Source organism: Sturnira hondurensis, unplaced genomic scaffold (assembly GCF_014824575.4).
Source record: "Sturnira hondurensis isolate 20B ecotype Veracruz unplaced genomic scaffold, ASM1482457v3 Scaffold0017254, whole genome shotgun sequence".
In the NCBI taxonomy this organism is placed as follows: Eukaryota; Metazoa; Chordata; class Mammalia; order Chiroptera; family Phyllostomidae; genus Sturnira; species Sturnira hondurensis.
This window is the reverse complement of record NW_028089885.1, coordinates 1,627,420-1,645,282: the sequence shown is the minus strand read 5'-3', so window position 1 is coordinate 1,645,282 and position 17,863 is coordinate 1,627,420. Positions and strand designations below refer to the sequence as shown.

Sequence of the window (17,863 nt, the reverse complement as noted above, 5' to 3'; positions counted from 1 at the left end):
GCCACACCCCTCCCCACCAGGCTCAGCCCCAGTAAACAGTGCCACCAGCACAGGCTCCATGAAATGTGGACAGAGGCTCCCCAAGGACCAGAGGCTGACCTGCTTGTCACGGCCCCACAGTGGGATGCATGTGGTCATTACTACCCCCAGGGGGGTCTCCCTGGGTGGAGGGGGGCTGAGATCTCCCTCTGGAGGGCTCAGGCCAGGGCTGAAGTGTTGGCTTCTGCCAAGGAGCTGGCCCCAGTTCACTTGTTATTCCCATCCCAGGAATGCTCCGCCACCACTTGCTTCATCTCTGGCCCATGAAGCAGTTTCCCAGCTGCTGCAGACAGACCTTTCTGAATTCAGGACATTGCCCAGGCAGGAGGAGGAGGACAACGAGGAAGTGGAGGAGCAGAAGGCCCCTGTGACCTGTGAGTTCTCTTTCTTGGGACCCCAGGCTTAGCAGGCCACACACTTGCCAGGCCAGCCAAAGGACAGGCTACCAGTGAGCCCCAGGGTGGGAGAAGGCAGGGCTCAGCTGGCCTCCATCTCCTTTGTTGTTTTGTTGGGGGAAGACGGTTGTGGCAGCACAGGGCTGAGACCCACGAGGGGACAGCACCATGCATGTGTGCTGGTGACGGGGCAGAATCAAAAGCACGCGTAGCCTGACGATAGCGGGGGAAGCACAGCAGCTGCTCATTGGGCTGCAGAACAGCCAGGAGGAATACCGTGTGGCCCATTTCACATGGGAGGACCCCAGGCTCCAGACTCTGTCACACTTCTGTTCTGCCTCAGCCAGCATCACCCTGTGGTGATGTCAGAGTTGGGAGGCTAACATGGGAATGGGCTCCCAGGGGCAGCCTTGATGTCCAGCTGGTAGAAAATGCTAGAGTTTGGCCCGTGGCCTGGGCCCACCCAGTCTCCAATCAGGTGGAGACTGGATTTCCACAAGAGCTTGGGGAGGCAGCCTGCTCCTGGGACGGTGGTCATGCACAGGAGGGACTCCGAAACGGAGTGAGCCTCATGCTGAAAAGGCAGGGCTCTCATTTTGTCTGTCTTCCTTTTGCTTCCCCAGTAACTCCTTTCTCTTAACATCTCACCAAACTGTCGGGTCCTGCCGGACCAGAGCGCCATACAGCAAGCCGGGGTTGCTAAGCTGTGGCCTGTGGCAGAGTGTGCGGTGGGCCCAGCTGTGCACCAGCACTGAGTCGCTCCACACCTCTGGTGAAAGGTGCCGCTCAGGCTGCACATGGGCAGGGCTGAGGGCCAGCAAGGGCCGGGGCCTGGTCAGCAGGGTAGTGGGTGCCTCGGCAGGTTCCCCTTCCCTTGCCATTTCCTATCTGACTGTGTTACTTTGTTGTTTTTTCACTGAGATATAGTTGATGTATCACATTGTGTAACTTTAAGGTATACAGTGGGTTGATTTGGTTCATGTATATATTACTTTCTGTCACACCTCCCCTATGTCGCTTAATTACAGGCATACCTTCGAGATACTGGGGATTCAGTTCCAGGCCACTGCAGCAAAGCGTCATAGTTTTTTTGCTGGTGGTGGTGGTTGGGTGGGGTGGAGGGTGCCTTGCCTTCAGTTTACAAAAAAATGCAGCATCTGCAAGCAGGATCCAGGGAAGCATAATAAAACAAGGTATTGCCCTGGCTGGTGTAGCTCAGTGAATCTGAGCTCGGGCCTGCGAACCACATGATCGAGGTTCAGTTCCCAGTCAGGGCACATGCCTGGGTTGCAGGCCAGTTCCCAGCAGGGACTAGTTCCCAGTTCCCAGTTCCCAGCAGGGCACACATGAGAAGCAACCATACATTGATATTTCTCTCCCTTTCTCCTTCCCTTCCCTTCTAAAGATAAATAAAAAATATTTAAAAAATAAAAATAAAAAAAATAAAACAAGGTATTCCCGCATTATCCGACTATCTCAGCGTTAGTGGGAGCACTGAAAGCAAAGCAATGAACAGGTCGGCCAAAGAGGAGAAAAACAAGCAGCTTGCCCCTGCCGTAGGTACCAGACCCTTCTCTCTGGGTCCCCTGTCCTTTTCCTGGGCTCCCTATCTTCATTCCCGTATAGCACAGCCTCATTTCCCCGCCTGCGCGAGACAGCAGTTCAGTGACAGGCAGCCATTGCCTCTGCAAAGTCCACAGGCCTTTGTCTCTGCAGAGGGAGTGCCTGCCAGCCCCACCCCGCCTGCATCCCCGGCAAGATGTTGGCGCCGCCTGCTGGCGGGAAAAAGCAGTACAGTGGCAGATCCCTGCACCTGGAGGCTCCTGCTCCTGCCTTCTGTGCAGGCCTGGATAAGCTGTCCCTGTCAGTGGGGTGGGGCTTTACTAAAGTCTATCAGTGGGGTGTTAGGATCATCACCCAAGAGCAGCGATGTGACTAAGACCTCTGTGTGGCAGGGTCAGGGTCAACTACTCAAGGGCCCCGCCCCAGTGAGTAGTTCTGTGGGAGCCAGGAGAGTAGCATGTCCTATGGGCAGCACCGGGAGTGTGTGGGCTAGGTGATCCTCCCTGTAGGTAATCATTCTCGTTGGTAATTGCTCTTTGCTGGAGCCAAGATTCAAGTTCAAGCATGCAGCTGAACAGCAGCATCATGACCTAGGAGAAGAGTAAACGGCGCTCTGCCCTCCCTGGGCATTTCAGACCCGATAAAGTGCAGTTCTCAACAAAGGCCACTCGTGGCCACCGAGTCCCGAGTGTGGTGGCAGCAGCAAATTCCAGACTCCCCCGACGGGTGGGTTTCTCCGGGGCTTCCCGTGTTCCCAGGCCCTCCATGCCTCCCCTGGCCTCGGCCCTTCTTTTCTTCTGCAGCCGCCTCCTTTGGGCACAAGCCGTTTCTTCTCCAACTGTCCAGATACTCCAAGTGTAGCCTGTGACACTCCCGAGTCTACCATGTTTCTAGTTACTCGCCCTGGGCCCCCCTCTTAGGTGACTGGCACTGACTTACCTGCACCTGCTACCAGCACCTAGGGGCAGCAGGGGTCCCAAGAAGGGTTTGTGCATCAGAATGAACCGAGTCTCTGAGATGTGGCACCAGAGGGTTCCTTTGGACTCTTCCTTATTAGTGTTTTCTTTAGAGCCGGGTTTAAGTAGGGTTTAAACTTTTAAAGTCTATGTTGTCGGCAGTATCACTTGTTGCCGCATAACATTGGCCCAAAATGTAGTGGCTTAAACCAGTAAACACTTACCGTCCCACAGTTTCTGTGGGCCTGGAATTTGGGAGCAGCTGAACAGGTGGTTCTTGCCTAGGGTCTCAGGAGGTCAGACGAAGGCCAGTGGGAGCAGAGGCTGCACTTCCAAGATGGTTCAGTAACACGGCCGTTGGCAGGAGGCCTCAGTTCCACACCTTGTGGACTCTCCACCACAGCGCTGCTGGAGCATCCTCATGACGTGGCGGGGGGCTTCCCTCAGAGCCAGCGGCTCACAGAGGAGACAGAAAGGGAGAGAGGGGGAGTGAGAAAGACAGGGCACATGACAGGGAAGCCACAGTGCCTCTTGGGACCTGGTATCTGGAGCCACTCACAGTCACTTTGGTTTTATTCACTAGAAGCAGGTCACTGGGGTCACAAAGTAATGCGTTCAAAGGGAGCGAATGGAGCCCCCACCCTTGAAGGGAGGAGAATCGAAGAGGGTATGAGCGTATTTTAAAACCATCACTGGGGCTAACACTTGAACTGACAGACTGGGCAAGCACTAAAGAAATGTGCTTAAGAGAAAACATCACCTATAAACCGCCGCCTGCCGGGAGAGAGCCAGTGCTCACGTGGTGGGGGCGTACTGCCCTACCTTCCATCTGCTGGGTCCAGGTGGTCAAGAAATTTCTCACATATGATTCAACTGTGTATGCAGCTGTAAGAAATAACACATTGGGATCCCAGGCCCCTTTTACCCAGTTCCCCACAATGGTGATGTTTTACAAAACAAGTAAAATACGGTGGCCAGGATCGTGCATAGTCAGGATACAGAACAGTTCCATCTCACATGGTTCCCTCGTTCCCCTGCATGGCCACCCTAACACCCCCCCCCAACCTCTGACGACCACCAATCTTCTCAATTTCCGTAATTTGGTCACTTCAAAAATACATATAAGTGGAATCACACAGGACGTAACTTTGGGGGATCGGCTTTTCCCATTTAGCATAATTCCCTGGAGACTCATCCAAGTGTCTGTGTGTGTCGGTAGCCCCCCTTCCCCTGCTGAGTGGCGTTCCGCTGCAGGATGTACCCGAGCCTGTGTGACCGTTCCTGCATCGGGGGACACCCAGAGCCAATCTGGGTTTTCACCTGCTACGCGCAGGGCTGCTCTGAATGGTCGGGCTCAAGTGTGTGTATGAACAAAGTCCTCGTTTCTCTGCAATAAATGCCGAGGGGTGCAGTTGCTGGGCCAATGGCAATTACGTGTTTAGTAGTGAAAATTATTTTTAATAGCAGTTTAATTCTTTGTCAGAAGTATGAACCGTAATTTACTCTGTCGTGGATATGTAGTGTTTCTAATTAATGCAGAATCATAAGTGGCTCTGTACTTTGTCCTTAAATTACTGGCACATTTCTGCTGTTCCCTTGGGGCGGGCTTCCATGAGTGGAGGTGTTCCACGTGGGGCAGGAGGCTCTCGGTGCGTGTTGCCAAACCAGACACGTCTCACTGCTGATGATATGGCCTGTCGTGTTGGCTGGTGTGCCCGGGGGTGGGGGTGGCTGGAGGGGCTGTGCAGGCCTGTGATGGGGCTGTCTGGAGGCCACAGCGGGGTGGGCGGGGGCGGGCAGGGTGAGCCAGCAGAGCATCAGCTGGCCTGCACTGGTGCTTCCCTGACAACCCCCATCTTGCCCATCAGTGCTGGACACCAAGGGCCTGGCGTGGAGCTTCTTTAACCGGCTCTGGGAAGTATGCAGCCAGTGGCAGAAGCAGGTGCCCTCGACGGCACGGGTTCCACCGCGGCAGTGGCTGGTCTCCATTCACGCCATCCGGAACACTCGCCGCAGGATGGAGGACCGGCACGTATGCCTTCCTGCCTTCAACCAGCTCTTCGGCCTGTCCGTGAGTGCTCCACCTCCCGGGCCCTGGGGAGGCCTTACCAGTGTCTCCAGTCAGGACAGACAAGGAGGGCTTGCACAAGGGGTAGGAGATCACTCTGGGCGCCAAGCAGAGCTTCCAGCCAGAGCCAAGGCAGGAGTGGTGCCTGCAGCTTCCGTCTGAGGGCCATAGTGCTGGCGTCTCTCAAAGCACTTCCAGGGAGTCTGGGAGGCCCAGTTCATTGTCCCAGTGCTTCTGGGCCAGGGCAGCCACTAGCCACCTTGCTTTCCCAGCTGAGGGACTGAGCAGGGAATGGTTTTCCCTAGTCTGTTGTGAGGGAAGGCCCTGGGCACCAAGTTCACCCACACTCATGATTGCTGAGCCCCGCTCTGTCTGAGGCACTCATGGCTGCCTGACACAGCTCCTGGTGCCAGCAGCCTAGTGCAGGAGGGGGGGTTGACACGCTGGAGGGTTGTCTGGTAGCGGGGGCCAGGCTGATTCTTCCAGGCCCCTCCTGACCCTTGTGGTAGTGCCTGATGAGAGCCTCTGGCTGGGTCACAGCCTCAGTCAGGCATGAGGCCAGCTGGGCAGTGACTCCCACTGTGTTCCCCACCAGGACCCTGTGGACCGCGCCTACTTTGCAGTGTTTGACGGTCACGGGGGAGTGGATGCCGCGAGGTACGCCGCCGTGCATGTACACACCAACGCGGCTCACCAGCCGGGGCTGCGCACAGACCCTGCGGGGGCCCTCAGAGAAGCTTTCCTGCGCACCGATGAGATGTTCCTCAGGAAAGCCAAGCGTGAGGTGAGGACAGGTAGACCCACCTCCCATGCAGTTTGGGGGCGAGGAGCCATTAGCATCAGAGAGGCCCAGCCCCTGCAGAGGGTGTGCCGGCCTCATGGGGGAGGACAGGCTGGCTCTGTTAAGATGTGCCCAGGATTTTGTCTTAATTAAGCAGCATAAGATGACGGACACAGAGGCAAATGCCCTGAAAGAGCAGTTTATTACGTGGAGGTGTTTATTACTTACAGTTCCCGAAAGGTGGTGCCATGCCACACAGTGCCACTCAGGAAGCAACCCCCCACGGGTCAGGTGGCAGAGAGAGAGGAAAGCGTGGCCATGGCCTTCACTGTGGTCTCCGTTGACATGTGTGGGCGAGGCAAGGCCAGCGAGTCACAGCGAGCTTAAGATTGGCTCATTGGACTCAGCTCTATAGGCTCTGGGCCACCCGGCCAGTCCCCAGCCCTCTGGGCCACAGGAACGTTGTCCCGGCGTGAGACACAGAGCGGGTGGTTGAAGATGCGGGCTCCCAACCTGCTGGCTTGGGCACGACAGGCCCTCTGCAGTAGGGGCGGGGGGGGGGGTTGCTGTCTTCGGGAACTAGCTGGCCCGGTGGGTGAGGGTGGGGATTCTCTCTCGGGTTAGCAAGGCCCCTGGTTTATTCAAGCACCATAAAGTACAGAAAACAAAACACGCAGTTAGAGCACAGCCCGAGTGCCAGCCGCTCTCCGGAGCGGGGTCTCCGCAGGAGCTGGGGTCTCCGTAGTGCTCCTTCCTTGGGAGATCGAGCTGCACGGGGATGAGGCCTCTGCTACTGAAAGAAGGAAGAACCGGTCCTCCGCCCCCCCCCTGCCCCCACTGAGCCTCGCCTGTGTTCTCATCAGTGGGGTGTCTCGCAGCCCTGTGAGGTAGATGCTAAGATCAGCCCCATGTTAGACATGGGGAAAGTGAGGCCCAGTTGATACGGCTGGTGAGGAGATGTGGGGTGGGGGCCTGTGCGGAAGTCAGCACAGCCGGACTCGACAGAAAACCATGAGGCACCTAAAACGGTGGCACCCGTGAAACCCCGACCTGCCTCAGCCTCCTGGCCACTGTCGCCCCCAGGAGGTGAGAAAAGCCTCCGAGCTCAGGGCCGCCTCCTAGTTGGGAAGGGATTCTCTGCAGCAAGCGTTTGGTTTAGTTTATAAACCAAACATGTTTATAAACATGTTTATATTTATAAACATTGTTATTGAGGTATAATGACATGTAATTAATTGCACATATTTAGAGTGTACAGTGTGATAGGTTTGGGCATGTGTCTCCCCCCTGAAACCCTCACAGTGACAGATACTCAACCTAGAAGTTTCTTTTTTTTTTCCTTTTTTTTTTAAATGTAGTTTATTGATTATACTATTACAGTTGTTCTATTCCCCCCTTCATTCCCCTCCACCCGCACACTCCCTCCCCCACCCTTCTCCCCCCTTAGTTTATAACCACGTGTCTCAAGTTCTTTAGATTCTATATTTCCCCCACTATTCTTGCCCTCCCCGCTATCTGTTTTCTACCTACTGTCTATGCTATTTTCTGTACCTTCTCCCCCCTTCTCCTCCTCCCACTCCCCTGTTGTTAACCCTCCATGTGTTCTTCATTTCTATGGTTCCACTCCTGATCTAGCTGTTCTCTTGGTTTGCTTTTGTTTTAGGTGTGGTTGTTAATAACTGTGAGTTTGCTGTCCTTTCACTGTTCATCTTTTTCATCTTCTTTTTCTTAGATAAGTCCCTTTAACATAAAGGCTTGGTGATGATGAACTCCTTGAACTTGACCTTATCTGAGAAGCACTTTATCTGTCCTTCCATTCTAAATGAAAGTTTTGCTGGATAAAGCAATCTTGGCTGTAGGTCTTTGGATTTCATGACTTGGAATACTTCTTTCCAGCCCCTTCTTGCCTGTAAGGTCTCTTTTGAGAAATCCGCTGACAGTCTGATGGGTACTCCTTTGTAGGTGACTGTCCCCTTATCCCTTGCTGCTTCTAGGATTCTCTCCTTCATTTTAGTCTTGGCTAATGTAATTATGATGTGCCTTGGTGTGTTCCTTCTTGGGTCCAACTTCTTTGGCACTCTCTGAGCTTCCTGGATTTCCTGGAAGTCTATTTCCTTTGCCAGACTGGGGAAGTTCTCCTTTATTATTTGTTCAAATACATTTTCCACTCGTGGCTGTTTCTTTCCCCCTTCTGGTACCCCTATAATCCGGATGTTGGAACGTTTAAAGATGTCCTGGAGGTTCCTAAGCCTCTCCTCATTTTTTTGAATTCTTGTTTCTTTACTATTTTCTGGTTGGATGTTTCGTTCTTCCTTCTGGTCCACTCCCTTGATTTGAGTCCCATTTTCCTTTCCATCGCTATTGGTTTCCTGGACATCTCCCTTCATTTCAATTAGTTTAGCCTTCATATGTTCCTCTAATTTGTGACTAAGTTCCTCTAATTTGTGACTGTACTCTACCAATTCTGTGAGCATCCTGATAAATAGTGTTTTAAATTGGGCTTCTGAGAGGCTGGCAATCTGTTGGTCGCTTAGAGTTATTGGCTCTGGGACTTTGAGTTCTTGCACCATCTTTTGGGCTGTTCGTGCCTGTTAAGTAGCAGGAACGGAGCCCTAGGTTTTCACCAGAGCAGGGCAACTCAGTCGCTGGGTTGTGATGTTGTATGTGGGGGCAGGGTCAAAGAGGGACAATGGCTTCCCTCCGGCGCCCGCCTCCACGACCCCCACCAGCACCGCAGCCACCACCGTCACCAGGGCCACGCGCCTCGCTCCTCGGCACGCAAGTGTGCCACCGCCGTCAGCCCTCCACCACTGGGTTCGCCCCCTGGGGCCTGCATGGTCTGTCTCACTGCGCGCGAATGTGCGACCTTGGTCAGTCTGCCCCGCACCCCGACTAGGTCCGGGCTGCCTGCACTCCTAGGTCTGTCCTTCCCGACCCTGCTCCGCTGCTGGCTCTGCCTCTCTTACCGTCCCCGTTGAACGGTTCGTAGCTGTCGGACTTCCATATAATTCGGTTTTCTGGTCTCTGGGTGTGTCTTAGTTCTCCAAAACTTTTGTTGTATCCAAACTTGGTTGTGGGAGAAGGCACAGTGTTTCCACCTATGCCTCCATCTTGGCGGAAGTTCCAACCCAGAAGTTTCTTCCTGCCGTTTTCCCGCCCTCCCCCTGCCCGCCTGTTCCCCACTCCTCTGCTCCCTGACACAACAGACATGTTGCCCGAGTTTGATATAAATGAGATCACACGGGCTGTGCCCTCCTTCGCGCAGCATCGTCCGGTGACCTTCACGGTGCCTGTCGGCCTCAGCAGCCCTCGTGTCTCCAGCTGCGCGCTGCCCCGGCAGTCCCTTGTTCTGGACCGCGGGTGCCCGAGGGGCAGGTGCCTGGCTCGCCCTCACCCCACTCGGCCTTCTCTTTTCACAGCGACTGCAGAGCGGAACCACGGGTGTGTGCGCGCTCGTCGTGGGAAAGACCCTGCACGTCGCCTGGCTCGGGGACTCTCAGGTTATCCTGGTACAGCAGGGACAGGTAGTGAAGCTGATGGAGCCACATAGACCCGAGCGACAGGTAAGGGCTCCCTCCACCCACATCTGGGACATCCCCGGCCCCACTGGCTGGGCCCGTCAGGGAAGCAGATGGTCAGGGAGCCCTGGCCAAGGGTCACTGGGACAGATTAGGAAGTAAAAGGGACCATCTTCCCAGGAAACCCCTGGCACTCCTCCATGGGGAGAGCTCCCCTGCTGGGCTCCAGTGGCCAGGGGTCCCCTAGAGCTTGGGACACGAACAGCCAGTGGTCCCAGTGAACTCCTCCTGTCATAGTGAGACGGTGCCCAGCGCTGCAGGCCAGAGCTGGGCTGTCTACCCAGCACGCAGCCCAGTAAACAGGGTCAGTGTGCAGGGTCCTAGCGTGCATGCCAGCAAGGAGTGGCCCACCCGGGCTATGGGAAGGAGGGCTTCAGTGAGGAGGTGACGCTGGGCTGGAAGGAGACAGGCTTGGGGCTTTATTAGGCAGAAGCTTCGCTGAGACCCTGAGGTCAGTCACCCACCTGTACCTCGGGATTCTCACCCAGAAATGAGGATCACATTCCTACTCGGACCATCTCTCACAGAGGTGTCCATTCTGTCTCCTGAGGTGGGAGAGCTAGAGTTTGCATGTCTGGGGGATGCCTGTAGGCCCCACTCACTGCTCTGCACGCGTGTTTTCACCTCCCCATGCACCTGGTAGGTGTTTCAGGTCAGCAAGTAAACTGCTCCCACTCCTCCTAGGACTGGTGCAGTTCCATTCATTTCCGTCTCTCCACGATGGACTTTTTTTCAGCCTTTTGGTACTAGAAACAAGGCAGCAATAAATAACAGTACAGCATTTCCTTCTAACAGTGCAGATGTGCCTTGTTCAGGTCCATCTACAGGGCACGGACTTGCCAAACTACCCGCCCCCAGGCTCTGTGGGGTCCCGAGGAGAGAAGGCCTTTGTTTAGTTTGTGTTCTGTTAAACCAGCTCTCGCATCTTTCCAAATGCTAAAGATGGTTTACAGCACCTTCCCTGGGAACACTCTGTTCCCCTCCTTCACCCATGTTTGTCCCAAATTGTTGCTCTTTTTTTACCAATCTGTAGGCATCTTATAAACATCGGGGAACTTGGCTCCCTGTGTGTGCAGTGATTTGCAAATTCTTTCGTCTTTCTGTATGGGCTTTTCCACGTGGCAGTGTTGGCTTTCTGTGATTCCGTGGAACTGTCTCTCTGTGGCTTCTAGAAAGCACTGCAGGGGGTATCAAAACAGCCAGGAACGATAGCCTTCCTCGGCCCCACGGCAGCTCCTAGCTTGTGCGCAGCCTCCTAGACACGCTCTCTCTGTTGTATAGAGGAGAGAACTGATGCCTGGGGGGATTAAGTAACTTCCCAAAGCACAGCCAGGAAGTGGCAGGTAGTCTCTGTCGCTTCCGGGCCTCCAGTGCCTGCTCTCGGGTGTGCCCTCCTACTCCAAGACAAGCAGTTGGGTGAACTGTGGCCCGAGCTAGTGGTAGATAGAAACCTCTTCTTGGGGTGCCGGTTCTGCACCCGCTGGCTTCACCCATGCGAAGCCCAGGTGGGCCACTCCTTGCTGGCACGCACGCTAGGACCCTGCACACTGACCCCGTTTACCGGGCTGCGTGCTGGGTAGACAGCCCAGCTCTGGCCTGCAGTGCTGGACACCATCTCACTACGACAGGAGTGAAGTGAGACCAGAGTCTGACCAGAGTTCAACGCTGCCTCCAAGGCCCACAGAGTGCTTTCTGCAGGTAGCACTTTCCAAACACTGCCTGAGCTCGGGGCGGGGCGGGACACCATGGCAAAGAGCAAGGACAGACGGCTTGGCCCTGGCTCCACCCTTTCCAAGCCTCAGGCTCATCATCAAGCAGCAGATCTTGTCGTTACCCTCCCTGAGGCGGCAGACTCATGGCTGGAAACCTCTGGTTGGAGGCGGTTTATAGGGCCAGAGGTTTGAGGACTCACAGCTGGGCTGGGCCTCGTTCTGTCTGCTCAGGCCGGGAGCACCATAGTCCTCTGGGAGCGGGCAGGGCCTGCGGGTGCAGGAGAAGGATGAGGCCCCCGGCCACAGGGCTTGGCTAGGGCCTGGTTCAGGTCTCATCCAGCCCTGCCACGTGGCTGCATGTGCACGTGCTCCGTCTCCTCCCAGCAGCTTACAGAGAAGGGACAGTGTCCTGCATGCCAGGAGAGGCAGTTGGGGACCTGCTCTCTGACCCTGGGGCTCATGCCTCTCTGTTGCCTCGTGAGCATGTCCCTGACCCTGAAATGCTGCTCAGGGATGGGCTGCTGATCAGTGGCCACGAGTGGCCTGTCTGTATTTGCACAATGACATACTTAACCATTCCTGTAGCTAAAGGGCAATTAGGTTATACAGAATTTCTCACTGTGTGACTAAAGCCCCATTTGGGCATCTTTCGAGAGCTGTGGCTCCGGGCGCTGTCTTAGACACCAGCTCACCTCCTCCGGTGGCAGTGCTGGACACCCTGCCCCGGCCCTGGCTATCTCCCACAGGATGAGAAGGAGCGCATCGAAGCACTGGGGGGCTTCGTGTCTCACACGGACTGCTGGAGAGTCAACGGGACCCTGGCCGTCTCCAGAGCCATTGGTAAGGAGGCGAGGGCCACCCAGGGCTCAGGCCTCTGGACCCAGCTGTTGGGGACAGCAGTGTCATGTGCTGAAAAGGTGCCTGTCGTCAGTGGGGTTGGGTTGACACTCAGACCGTGAAGGGAGTGTGGAGAGCGCAGGCGCCGACACCTAAGAAACTTCCATCTCGCGCAGATCATTGTGGCTCAAGTTGCATGTCCTTACCTTTTTGTTGAAACGCTTCCTCAAACAATCTAGAAGGAAACCTTTGGTTAGCTGGGAGTTTTAAATACTCCATGAGTGAGGTCTGCCCCCCACACACTGATGATTCTTTTTTTTTCCCTGTCTTTGACCATCTGAAGTAAAAGCAGCCCCTCACCTGCCCCACCCCATTTTCTCAGCATCCACCACTGCCAGGCCCCAGTCCAGGGCTCAACAGCCCCATCTTGTCTTCAGACACTGAGGAATCGCCTCCTTCCTGCTAATGTCTGTCCTTCTTGCCAAGCATGTTGCACTCTCTATACCCCTTCTCCCTGTGGCTTCTGCCCTCGAGTCTCTGGACACACCACGTCATGAAGGTGGGAGCCAGGCTCCCTTCCAGGGACAGGGGAGTTCTGGGCAGCTCCGTGTAAGGGACGACTGGGTAGAAGGGGGCCAACAGGCAGCCTTGGGGGGCCTGGGTGAGGTAAGCTATAGAAAATGGGAGGGGAGGGGAGTTTGAGCTGCGTTTGAAGGTAAAGCCAGTAGGACTTGCTAACAGGTTAGATGTGGGGTGTGAGAGAGAATCAGAGGAAACCCCCAAGATTTGGGCCTAAGGACCTGGGGATCATGGTGCCGTTCTCCTGGAAGAGCCCAGAAGAGCAGGTGTGAGGGAGGAGAAGTGAGCTTGGCTGAGCGCCAATTGAGTGTCTGGGGGGCACTGTCGGGAGCTCAGGGGAACCAGGGCCACCGCCCATGCTGCGTCCTGGGCCACGCACTCTGGGCCCTGCTCCATGGGAAGTAAGAAAGCAGTTTTGTGGAGCTGAACTCCTGCCCTCCTGGGTTTTGAGCAAAACAGGTGGAGCGGCCAGCAGGCCGATTCTCTGACCCCAGGCGCCTCTCTCCCGTGTACAGGGGATGTCTTCCAGAAGCCCTATGTGTCTGGAGAGGCAGACGCGGCCTCCCGGGAGCTGACCGGCTCTGAGGACTACCTACTGCTGGCTTGTGATGGCTTCTTCGACGTAGTTGCCCACCAGGAGGTCGCCGGCCTTGTGCAGAGCCACCTGCTCCGGCAGCAGGGCAGTGGCGTGCGTGTCGCTGAGGAGCTGGTGGCCGCAGCCCGGGAGCGGGGCTCCCATGACAACATCACGGTCATAGTGGTCTTCTTCAGGGATCCCCAAGACCTGCTGGAGGGTGGGGCCCAGGGGGCTGGGGACTCCCAGGGAGACAGGAGAAGTCAGGACCTGCCCTCTGACCTCTCAGAGTCAGAGAGCAACGCTCCGTGGAGAAGTGAGGAGGCCCAGGCCCCCGGTGGTCCCTGCCTGTAACCCCACCCCTCAGATGTTCTAGGACCCGACAGGTAGAGGTGGCAGGTGGGCACCACCCAAGCAGTGCTTTCCCCTAGGACTCCTGAGCCTTCACGCTGCTCCCGCTGGTCTGTCTGGACCGCTGTGGAAGTGCGTGGGGCGGTGGGCGTCATGCCTTGCTCGTGACAGGCAGTAGAACAAAGGAAGTCTCACCAAAGCAAAAATGACCCAGGAACTGGACTGGCTCTTGCTCCCCATGGGGCCAGAGTGGAACCAGAGGCCACAGTCACTGACTGCAGCCAGACCAAAGACACCGGGCAGCAGGACACCATGTGGGCCCTTGGGCAGACCCAGGGTGCCCGGCGCAGGTTTCTCACCCATTCCTCGCTGGCCGCAGTGTTGGGTTTTGTGTCTGCAGACAGGCCTGGCGGGGCCTGGCTGGTGGAGCTTGCTCCCCAAACAGGAGAGGATCGGGGATCGGGTCTGCGGCAGTCACCCGCCTGCATCATGGCAGCCGTGACGTGTGGCTCTGGCCTCACCGGTCCCTCTTGTCCTCCACACACCCCGGGAGGGGAAGCTCAGAGACACTGCACTTGTCTGTTGTGTGCCAAAACCCCCACCCCCACCCCGGGGAAAAGTCCAATTCGGAAAAGCAGTATTTCAGGTTTTGTCTTTGTTCCGTCAGTGCCAAGGAGACTTGTTTGTCTAATAAGCAGAGCTTAGCATTTATTTTATTCCTTAGAAAATTTAACGTATTGATATTTTTTAGGGGAAACTTTTTTTGCAGTATTACTGATTTTTTTTTCTTAAATCAAGATTGAAACAAAAATCTTTCCAGGTAGTGTTAATAAGCCATTCAAGTGCCTTAAACAGTTTTAGGTAAGGCTGGACCTGCCAGGCCTGGGATGGGCACTAATAGGCACGTTTAAGTTTCCACAAAAGCGGGATTGATTTTGTGACAGCGGATGGTGTAGGCTAGAATTCTTCCCAGGAGAATTCCCAGGAGAGTGACATTCCACTGGCAACAAAGTGGTTGGTCCCTAAGAGCATCGGCCGTGCGACGTGGCCCAGGCCAGGCTCCGGGGCTCCAGGAGCTCAGGGTGACCGTGGTCCCTGCCTGACCCCCACCTTCCTTGGCTCTGCCACTCGGTGTCTGGCTGGACCTTAGGCTGAGAGCTTGAGCTCCATGAGCAGGCAGATCCTTGCTGCTGTTTGGAATGTTCCAAAATGTTCTGTGTGTTGGTAGTTGGATTGGTTTCATTCAGAAACACACGTAAGAGGCTCTGGCGAGTCTGATGTAGCTGGTGGGTCTGTTTGGAGGCAGCGGGAGTGCAGCTGGGAGTCTGTCCCACCCACCCAGCCCTTGCTCCTCTTTCTGCCAACAGCTGGCGGCCCCCGCTGCCTTGCAGTGTCTGCCTCCAGCATTGCCTGTCTGTGAGAGGGTGTCAAGGTCCCTTACTGCCCTGGGAAGGCGAAGTTCACGTCGGGCGTAGAAAGTAGTGAGGGCTCCAGGTGGGACCTGGGCTTGCCCTGTGGGCAGGGCTGCTGCAGGCAGAGGCTGGTGGTCTGGGAAGGGCAGTGGGCGGCTTAACTGAGGCCCTGGCAGGATGTTCCCTGGGCGCTGGGCAGTGGGAGGAAGCTCGGTGCCAGGGCCCCCCGCCAGGAGCTACAGAGGGAGCATTCTGAGTCCACTACAGCAGCAGGGCCCCAGGAAGGTCTGCGCAGGGAGCCCCCGATCCCAGTGGCACTGAGGGGAGTCTCAGGGAAGGGTAGGAGCCTTCGGGGGCCACTGCCTGAAGGCTGACTCTACCCCTTCCCTAGAGCAGGACAAAGACTCCGAGGGGGTCTTGCTTAGGGCCTCATGATAATGCATCTTAAACAGGCCCTGCTGTTCAGAGGATGTTCGGCAGCCAGCGTGACCAAGTGTTGTCCCATTTCACTCGAAGGCCCCATTGCCTTCTGGGGTCCAGAAGCCCCTTTGTCAGCCCCTCCCAGCACAAGGCGGGTGTGGCCCCACCCTTCACTTACAGCCTGGCATCCTGAGGGCGTGGCCTGACTGGAAGGAGGGGGCAGTGGGCTCGCTTTTCCTCTTTTATTTGCTGACATTATTCCATTGATTGCTGCCAAGAGAGAAGCTTCGCCATGTGGGGTCTGGATTACACCACCTGATGGTCTGCTTTGTGCCCTGGCTGGAGGCTCCACCAGGACATTTCTCCAGGCTTGTCCTGACGCCTCTCTGACCCCCAGCCAGGCTGCTGGGCTCCAAGCCTGAGCCCCCCCGCCCCCCCGCCCCCCACCGCCAGCAGAGGTCTTTGCTGTCTGGCGGGCCTGGCAGCCCAAGGAGTCTGTGTTCTCCTGCTGCGCCCCTAGACACAGAGCAGTTCTTTTCCATCAGGACTGGCTGCGGGGGGGTGGGGGGCCACCGGGAGACCCTCAACCTCCGAGCAGCCTGCTCCACTTCCTCTTCAGGCCACAGCCCCAAGAGGGCCCCTAGCCAAGACACTGGTCTGGAAACCTTGATTCCCCTCTCAAGTCCCAGCTTTGCCACCGGCTCCTTATGTGAGCTGCGTAAGTCATTGTACCTCCCTGGGCCTCAGTTTCCCCCTTTTTGGGCACAGTGTTGCACTGAGTTTGCAGCAGCTCCTGGAATTCTGGAGGAGCAGGGAGGCCCTGGGGCAAACCCAGCACATCCTGGAGAGACGCTGCCAGTGCTGAGGACCCCTCCCCCACCACCAGCAGGGTGATTAAGTATTACTAGTGTCTATTCTTAAAACTAAGTGGGTTGGAAAAGAATTGAGCTACTGATGTCAGGGCTTTATGTGGAATACAAAAACTGGAGAACTCTAGCTCCACTTTCACAGGTAGAGCCGATCCCAAGCCAGCCCGGGTGGCAGAGGGGCAGGCACAGCGGGGCTCCCCAGGGCGGCTAGTCTAGCTACCCACCTGCTGAAATCCAGAGGTGAACCTGTGACCTCCCCAACCCAGCCTATCCTCAGCACCCAGGGCTAGGAAATGGGTGTGTTTTAGGGAGATGGCAATAGGTGCCAGGCCCCAGGGAGAAGCAGGGGCTGGCTGAGTCCTGGGTCCCGCCCTCCCTGAGCCCACTGCAGTCCCCGCCTCACCCCTTCCCCAGCTACCTCAGCAGTGTTCCTAGGGCTGCGGGCACAGCTCTGACAGTCCTGGCCTGATGCCAGCCCTGCGGCAGCCAGGCAGGCTTGTGCAGACTGGGCTGTTTGGTTCGATCCTGCCCATAGCCCAGAGGGGCAACCCCTGGGGCCCGGGCTCTCCTCGGGCCCCACAGCTTTGCCAAACTTGCCTCGCTTTGCCGTTCACACACTGTGCCAGCCTTGCCGAGGGTTTATCTGTGCACATTTTGTGAGGTTTTGTGGGGGGTAGGGGTCCTTTCTAAGGTGGGGTGGCTATTTACCCTGTCTGCCGGGACCAGAAAAGCCGTCTCCTCCCAGGGCTGCTCTGCTCAAGTGTCAATAAACCACGAGTTCTGAAACGTGTCTCGAGTCCTGAGTCCTGCCTTGCTTACCTCTGAATTCCTGGTTCCCCTGGGTGTCCAGGGTGTTTGGAAGTTTGTGGGGTGCAGGGGACCTTCTACAAATCCCACTGTAGGGGAAGCAGATGAATTCTGGAGGGAAACCTACTGACTCCCAGCCCCTCCAGCTGGCCTGCCCAGCCTGGTTCACATCCGTGGGCTCCCAGCCCACCCTCACCAGCAGCAAGAATCTGTGTCCATGGTGAGCAGGTACAGGGTTCGTGGCACCAAGGCCAGGCCCCTGGGAACCCACAGTTGTCCTTGGGGCCCCTGGGCTGCTGAGGAAGGAGGCCCCGCGCTCACAGTACTCAGCTGGCAGCAAGTGGATCCGAGGTTCTTCCTTGTGCTGCTGGCTGAACCCAGACATCAAGGGAACGTGGACAACGTCAGAATGGCCTCCTCCACACCCTGACCATGGCTCCTTTAGTAGGTGGTGGGTTTGATCTCATGAGGACCTAACCCTGATCAGGGTGCGTGTAGAAGGCAACCAATCAATGTTTCTCTTTCCCTTCCTCTCTAACGTCTGCTTTTTTTAAACCATATCCTCGGATGAGTATTAAACACACTGTCTCCTCCATGCAGCAGCTGCTGAGCCAGGGCCCCAAAATGCTGTCTGAACTCCCCGAAACCGTGGGGTAGCTTGTGCTTTCAGGTTAGTTGGGGCCAGCTAGCCGGGGCTTGCTGCGTCGCTCCCTCACTGTCAGCCCCTGCCTCAGCCTTTGCCCGCTCTCCTTGCCTGGGGGCCCCTCTTGCCTGGTTTCAGGCCTGGTTGGCCTCATTTTCCCTAGTCCTTCCTGAATCACCCCTGCAAGTTTCCAGGGCCCCCTTCCCTCCTGCTCCAGGCAGCCCTCGGCAGTGGCCTCCCACCCTCCAGACCACTCCACCGCCAGGGAGGCAGCTGGAT

The 17,863-nt window shown here is 56.4% G+C and overlaps 1 protein-coding gene and 1 long non-coding RNA gene across 5 annotated transcripts in view; one reads left to right on the top strand and one right to left on the bottom strand.

Annotated features, from left to right (window-relative positions):
* Positions 1 to 16,924, top strand: part of PPM1F (protein phosphatase, Mg2+/Mn2+ dependent 1F) — a 28,199-nt gene extending 11,275 nt beyond the window's left edge. For all 4 annotated transcript variants that reach the window (XM_037067327.1, XM_037067326.1, XM_037067328.1 and 1 more), the window contains exons 3-8: positions 268 to 413; positions 4,822 to 5,024; positions 5,617 to 5,805; positions 9,222 to 9,365; positions 11,839 to 11,932; positions 13,024 to 16,924. In XM_037067327.1, coding sequence (XP_036923222.1) covers positions 268 to 413; positions 4,822 to 5,024; positions 5,617 to 5,805; positions 9,222 to 9,365; positions 11,839 to 11,932; positions 13,024 to 13,436 — 1,189 coding nt within the window. In that variant the 3' untranslated portion in view covers positions 13,437 to 16,924. The remainder of the gene's footprint in view (positions 1 to 267; positions 414 to 4,821; positions 5,025 to 5,616; positions 5,806 to 9,221; positions 9,366 to 11,838; positions 11,933 to 13,023) is intronic.
* On the bottom strand, positions 7,013 to 9,009 carry LOC119001799 (uncharacterized). Its single transcript, XR_005069636.1, has 2 exons — positions 8,931 to 9,009; positions 7,013 to 7,119 (listed from the first exon to the last, which is right to left on the bottom strand). It is a non-coding gene; the product is annotated as an uncharacterized LOC119001799 (long non-coding RNA).
* Positions 16,925 to 17,863: the final 939 nt, after the last annotated feature.